The 7087-nt window shown below is 41.1% G+C and overlaps 1 protein-coding gene across 5 annotated transcripts; it reads left to right on the top strand.

Annotated features, from left to right (window-relative positions):
* The first annotated feature begins 206 nt into the window (after positions 1-206).
* Positions 207-6451, top strand: LOC131318559 (ABC transporter B family member 4-like). Of its 5 annotated transcripts, XM_058348421.1 has the most exons (13): positions 207-383; positions 566-1073; positions 1316-1370; positions 1461-1636; positions 1736-1957; positions 2113-2351; positions 2493-3018; positions 3136-3409; positions 3568-4451; positions 4662-4928; positions 5019-5282; positions 5394-5687; positions 5816-6314. In XM_058348421.1, exons 2-13 carry the CDS (start codon positions 684-686, stop codon positions 6170-6172), a joined length of 3948 nt encoding a protein of 1315 aa, XP_058204404.1. In that variant the 5' UTR covers positions 207-383; positions 566-683; the 3' UTR covers positions 6173-6314. The 5 variants fall into 5 exon arrangements, 3 of the variants coding, with proteins under 3 accessions (XP_058204404.1, XP_058204405.1, XP_058204403.1); XM_058348420.1 differs by lacking the exon at positions 207-383 and having other exon boundaries at positions 489-1073; positions 5816-6451; XR_009197724.1 differs by lacking the exons at positions 207-383; positions 5816-6314 and having other exon boundaries at positions 478-1073; positions 5132-5282; positions 5401-5606.
* The last annotated feature ends 636 nt before the right edge of the window (positions 6452-7087 follow it).

Raw genomic sequence — 7087 nt, 5'->3', positions numbered from 1 at the left:
CAAGTTCTTGGTAAACGACATTGGGCGGATGAACTTACACAATTTTAAAATTTAATTTTCAGAAAAAACTACTACTATAACTCTAATTAAAAATTAAAATGTGAGTGATATTGCGTAAGCTCATGCGTAGCTCATACGTCCCTTGATGATACTTTGACAAATGTTTATACTATATATATCAATTGTATACCCAACTAGTCTACTTTGAGCATAGGCAGAGAGATCTAGACAACCAAACCACAACTTTTATTAATAGAGAGAGAGAGAGAGAGAGAGAGAGAGAGAGCAATTAGTTGAGGTACAAAACCAACAAGAGCTTTATAAAAAGCGCAAACATTCTCCTTTTGGAATAGAGAGATCATCTACGTACAAAGGCCGGCAAGGTAAGTCTATGTTCGTGGAATATCTATCCATTTCATCCCATCTCTCTCTCAGTCACTCTCTCTCTCTCACTCTCTCTCTTTCTCTCTCTCTCCGCTCTCTCTCTCTCTGCTCAACTACATATGTACATGCTGTTATATATGTTATTGACATCAGCCTCACTGGTTGGACTTCAATTTTTCAGCTAAGAGGCTCCTATCTAGTTTTGGGAGATCCTGCACAAGGTACATCAACAGCCATGTTGCCTTGAAAGAAGAGGAGGAGAATTGGATAGTACTAGTCTAGCTTGAATTATTAACTGCATGGTAATCATGGCAGAGACTAATGGTTTCGATGGCGATCATCAACCGACGCAAGAGGAGGATGCCGCGACATCAACAAGCCCTGCACTTGAAATAGAGGCGGTGGCGCCGACAGCAGCAGCAACGACAAGTTCCTCCCCAAACGGGGGTCAACAACTCGACCCGGAACAGCAGGCGAGCGAAAAAGAGGAGACAGGTACCAAAACCGTTCCGTTCTACAAGCTCTTCTCGTTTGCAGACTCCGTGGATGTCGGCTTGATGATTGTTGGTACCATCGGTGCTGTTGGAAATGGGTTATGCATGCCTTTCATGACTGTACTCTTCGGCGAACTAATCAATTCTTTTGGACAAAACCAGAACAACAAAGACGTGATTCACGTAGTTTCTAAGGTAAACTAAAGAAGTACATCCTTCAATTAGCATGTTCTTGCTTAGATTTTTCTTCGTAGGAGAGCTATGTAAACAAAGTTACAGTTTTCCTCGTGCTAATTACTCTTCAATGGTTACGATGTTTTGGCGAATTCAATAGAATTCTAGTTCATTAGTTCCACAATTATATATCCTGCTTCTTTTTCTTGTGATGTGTTGGGAGTGAAATATTGTCACTGATTATTTCCTTGGTTATGCATTAGGTATCATTGAAATTTGTCTATTTGGCTTTGATAGCAGGGGTGGTAGCATTCCTCCGTACGTGCATCCAACCTACTCTCCAAACTATTAGTATTGTCAACGCCGAATGATTTTTTCCTCACTCTTTTTTTTGTATCGGTTTGTCAGAGGTGTCTTGCTGGATGGTAACGGGAGAGCGACAAGCAGCAAGAATAAGGAGTCTTTACTTGAAAGCAATAATGAGACAAGATATAGCTTTCTTTGACAAAGAAATGAATACAGGAGAGGTTGTGAGTCGGATGTCGGGTGACACTGTTCTAATTCAAGATGCTATGGGCGAGAAGGTACTTACTCACCATTCCCCTTAAAAAAGAAAAGAAAAAGAGGCCATACTTTCTTTTGCGTTTTTCATTTGTCCATCTGGGTTTTGTGTTTCAATGCAGGTTGGGAAATTTATACAGCTGGTCTCTACGTTTTTGGGTGGCTTTGTGGTAGCATTCATCAGGGGGTGGCTTCTTACGCTTGTCTTGTTATCTTGTATTCCTATACTTGTACTAACTGGTGGAACCACTTCCATCGCCGTATCCAAAGTGTCATCCGCCGGCCAAAACGCTTATGCTAAAGCAGCCATTGTGGTTGAACAGACTATTGGCTCAATTAGAACAGTATGTCAAAGATCCAAAAAGCTATTCTTCTTCTTCTTCTTTTAAAAAAAAAAAGTAAAAAACAATTCAATGTTGCAGATTTGCTTAAACTTTAATTCTCTGTAGTTTTGCTCTTTACTGATATATGCTCATCTTTCTGCGAACTGCATATGTAGGTTGCGTCATTTAGCGGGGAGAAGCATGCCATAACTAAATATGACAAATCTCTCCTGGATGCTTACAAGTCAGGTATTCAAGAAGGCTTAACTTCTGGATTGGGTGTTGGAGTAGTCTTTTGCGTTGCACTTTGCACTTATTCTTTGGCTCTATGGTTTGGTGCAAAGATGATATTAAATAACAGATACACCGGAGGCGAAGTGATTAATGTAATTGTTGCTGTGCTAACTGGTTCCATGTAAGTTTCACTTCTGAAACTATGTCGATGTACTAGAAAAGTCAAGTCCGTTTGGATCCTTAAAGCGACGTTGTTCATCTCTGTAACTGAAATTGTGTTCCTAATATGTTTGTAAGTTTTTGTGTTATATGGATGTTTCAGGTCTCTTGGGCAGGCATCTCCCTGCATGACTGCATTTTCTGCGGGTCAAGCTGCAGCCTTCAAGATGTTTGAGACAATAAATAGGAAGCCCGAGATAGACATATATGACAACGAAGGCAAAAAATTACATGATATTTGTGGCGATATAGAGTTGAGAGATGTTTATTTCAGTTATCCTGCCCGTCCAGATGAGCAAATATTCAACGGGTTCTCACTTTCCATCCCAAGTGGCATGACAGTAGCTATGGTCGGACAGAGTGGTAGCGGAAAGTCAACCGTTATCAGCCTGATACAGAGATTTTATGATCCACAATCTGGTCAAGTCCTCATAGATGGCATTAATATCAAAGATTTCCAACTGAAGTGGGTTAGGGAGAAAATAGGTCTTGTTAGCCAAGAGCCTGTGTTGTTTTCGTGCAGCATCAAGGACAATATTGCATATGGGAAGGATGGGGCAACCCTAGAAGAAATTAAAGCAGCAACTGAGGTAGCTAATGCTGCTAAATTCATTGCTGTCCTACCTCAGGTTCTGATTTTTTTTCCCTTCTGGATTAACTGTTGTGTATAATACTTATTTTTCGTTCATAATCGAGCATGGTTGGTTAGATTCTTTGTTTTGCCATAGCTCAATTTTGAATTTTAGGGGTTGGACACCATGGTTGGTGAGCATGGAATCCAGCTGTCCGGTGGACAAAAGCAGAGAGTTGCCATAGCCAGGGCAATCCTGAAAGACCCACGCATTCTGCTCTTAGATGAAGCAACAAGTGCGCTCGATGCAGAGTCAGAGAGGGTTGTTCAAGAGGCATTGGACAAGATAATGGTCAGTAGAACAACGGTTATTGTTGCTCATCGCTTGAGCACCGTAAGGAATGCTGACATGATTGCAGTGATTCACCAAGGAAAAATCGTTGAAAAAGGTATCTTAGGAACAACCTTACTGCTTAGGTAACATGCTAATGAGCAAAGAAAACAAAATTATCGTAGACATACATATACATACGCACATATATGAACTCGGCTTCCTTGTGATAGAGAATATTCATACTATTTCGCGTCTTATGTGTTCATGGATTAGGCTCACACTCAAAACTACTTGAGGACCCAGAAGGAGCATACTCTCAGCTTATTAGGCTGCAAAAAGTGAACAAAGATTCTGAACAAGTTGCAATGGACCCAGAGAAATCAGATTCTATTATTGAATCCGGAAGACAGCCAAGTCAACGAATTTCATCCCTTCGATCCACAAGTCGGGGATCTTCTGAACTAGGAAATAGCAGCCGCCACCTTAGAGTTTCATTTGGTCTACCTATTGGACTTGATGTTTCTGACACTCCGTTGCCAAAAGTAGGAGCCAGCTACAACCAATCATTAGGAAATCCTCCAAAAGTCTCACTGCTCCGACTTGCTCATCTCAACAAGCCGGAGGTTCCAGTGTTGATAGCCGGAGCTTTTGCTGCAATCATTAACGGTTCAATACTTCCCACCTTTGGTCTATTGCTATCAGAGGCTATTTACACATTTTTCAAGCCACCCCATCAACTAAAGAAAGATTCAAAATTTTGGGCCATAATGTTTGCACTCCTTGGAGTAGCATCGTTATTTGCATATCCAGCACGGACATACTTGTTTTCTGTGGCTGGTTGTAAGCTGACGAAAAGGGTGCGATCAAAGTGTTTCGAAAAAGTGGTTCAGATGGAGGTCAGCTGGTTTGATGAGCCCGATAACTTGAGTGGAGCAATTGGAGCTAGGCTATCTGCAGATGCAGCGACTATTCGGGCTTTAGTGGGAGATGCACTTGGTCAGCTTGTTCAAATCTCTGCTTCAGCAATTGCAGGATTGCTCATTGCTTTCACAGCATGTTGGCAGCTAGCATTTATTGTCCTTTCTTTGTTACCTCTCATGGGATTGAATGGTTATCTTCAATTAAAGTTCATGCAAGGATTCAGTGCAGATGCAAAGGTTTGCTTTTCTATTCTCACTACTACTGTATTTTCAATGGTTGCCACATATTGCAATATTTTCGGACTCGAAAGAAAAAGAATACTAGTACTGTAGTATGGGAGTAGATAAGATTTAGGATTTAGGAGTACTCAGTACTGCTAAAAGTTTTTCGTTTTATGTTGTTTTTTCCTTGTACCTCTTTTAAGATCTAGACGTAAATTGGTGCAGTTGATGTACGAGGAGGCAAGCCAAGTTGCAAATGATGCCGTTGGAAGCATAAGAACAATCGCTTCTTTCTGCGCTGAAGAAAAAGTGCTGGAATTATACAAGAGCAAGTGCGATGGCCCTATGAAAACCGGCATAAGGCAAGGCGTTATAAGCGGGATAGGTTTTGGGGTATCTTTCGCCTTGCTATTTTTGTTCTACGCCTGTTGTTTCTACGTTGGAGCAAAGCTAGTTGACGATGGGAAAGCAAAATTTAACGGCGTATTTCGTGTAAGAATCCAAAAGCTTAAACATTCAAGCAATTGTATATGCACTCAAATCACTTAACTGTTGTAATGGTGGGTGTGGCCTCGCATGCAGGTTTTCTTTGCTCTAAGCATGGCAGCCTTGGCAATCTCTGAATCAAGTGGCTTAGCTTCTGATACTACGAAATCTAAGGCTGCTGCTGCTTCCATATTTGCCATTCTTGACAGGAAGTCAGAGATAGACCCCAGCGACGAGTCCGGGATGACTCTAGAGAGTGTGAAGGGAGAGATTGAGCTCCACCATATAAGCTTCAAGTACCCAACCAGGCCAGATTTTCACATTTTCCGGGACCTCAATTTGAACATTCAATCCGGCAAGGTAGAATCCTCTTTTGATTTCTGATTCTGATGATAATTTAGAATGGCATGGGTATCTTTCTCCAAATAATTTTCGCTCCAATTTGATTTTGTTAACATCCTCAACTTTCAGACGGTAGCTCTGGTCGGAGAAAGTGGAAGCGGGAAATCAACGGTGATAGCATTGCTGCAAAGATTTTACGATCCTGAGTCAGGCAATATCACGCTTGATGGGATTGAAATTCAGAGGCTCCAGTTGAAGTGGTTGAGACAGCAAATGGGTCTGGTTAGCCAAGAGCCATTCCTGTTTAATGAAACAATACGTGCTAACATTGCATATGGAAAAGAAGGAAACGCAACTGAGGCAGAAATTCTAGCTGCATCAGAGCTGGCAAATGCCCACAGCTTCATTAGCGGATTACAACATGTCAGAACACTTTCATCATCTTTACATATTTTGGCGTATATTTTTGTTGATGTGGCGATTCCATCGCAACCCGAAAATGCGTATTTCATCACGTAGAGAATTCTTTTCTAAAAGAAAATAAATTGCAGGGGTACGACACCATAGTAGGAGAGCGAGGAGTGCAGTTGTCAGGGGGACAGAAGCAACGGGTGGCCATAGCGCGTGCCATGGTCAGAAGTCCGAAAATACTGCTACTAGACGAGGCTACGAGTGCGCTGGATGCCGAGTCGGAGAGAGTGGTTCAAGATGCGCTAGACGGAGTGATGGTGAACCGAACCACAGTGGTGGTGGCACATAGATTATCCACAATCAAGAATGCGGATGTGATCGCGGTGGTCAAGAACGGTGTGATAGTGGAGAAGGGAAGGCACGACACTCTTATTACCATTAAAGATGGTTTCTACGCTTCCTTGGTCGCACTTCATGCGAGCAATTCATCATCCTAAAGCCTCATCTTCCCCCCCCCCCCAACCAAAAAAAAAAAAAAAAATTGGATTTTTGTTTTTGCTTTTACTTCTTTTTTTCCTATTAAATTTCTTGTTTCTTTTTTATTTGTAAGATGTCAGAATGTACAGCTCCATCGTGTTTCCTCTCTAATTGATGGGGTGATTTTTTTTTTTTTTTTGTTAAACCTAATCTAGAAAGACAATGAAAATATAATTAGGAATATTTGGATTACAATTTCATAATTTAAAGGACAAACAAGAAGAGAGTATGAAAATAAATTCTCAAATATGTGAGTTTACTCAACACTAGTATAAAAGCTCATAGATGTATTCTTCTTTTTCTTTTCTTTTCATTTCCTTTCACTTAGGAGTATAGATTACATATAGCAGCTTAAGCAAAACTATTATTATGGTCTTACAAGAGGATCTGGTTTTGGTAGAGTACTTCTCCTGGGTAGAGCTGGTGAAGTTTGCGATGTGGCAAGATATGAGAGGTACGACCCATATTATAGGCTATCGAGATATCATAGATACGGAATGGGAAATCCTGCAGGGCGTCTTGCAGGGCAGATTTGGACCGTCCATCTCGACAATCAATGGTCCAGATATATTTGTTGGATTTGAAGAGGGAAGTATCTGATACCTGCAGTTTAAAGGTTACTTTGTCGAGACAATAATGTGCAGAATGGTTGAATTTGAGTTATGGTTGTCTTTGTTGGATAATATTTTCTACTGAGATCAGGATATCAAGAATAGGGAACAAACTTCCGAAAACAAGCACTGATGAAATCTCAGAAAAAAATTAACCTTGGACTACAGTGAGCAGAATAAGCACAACAATGGTGAAAGCGGCTTGCCGATGAAACGATGACACGAGCCGTTAAGGGGATGTTACCATGTCTGGTCATTACCATC

The sequence above is a fragment of the Rhododendron vialii genome, chromosome 3a (genome assembly GCF_030253575.1).
Source record: "Rhododendron vialii isolate Sample 1 chromosome 3a, ASM3025357v1".
NCBI lineage: Eukaryota > Viridiplantae > Streptophyta > Magnoliopsida > Ericales > Ericaceae > Rhododendron > Rhododendron vialii.
Note: the sequence above shows the minus strand (reverse complement) of the source record. Positions and strands in the feature narration are given on the sequence as shown.

Bases quoted from the DNA above. Each gene is read 5' to 3' on its own strand.
- LOC131318559 (XM_058348420.1), top strand. From the start codon at position 684: ATGGTAATCATGGCAGAGACTAATGGTTTCGATGGCGATCATCAACCG. The intron at 1,371-1,460 runs GTACGTGCATCC...TCGGTTTGTCAG, and splicing joins AGGGGTGGTAGCATTCCTCC to AGGTGTCTTGCTGGATGGTA. The intron at 4,452-4,661 runs GTTTGCTTTTCT...AAATTGGTGCAG, and splicing joins GATTCAGTGCAGATGCAAAG to TTGATGTACGAGGAGGCAAG.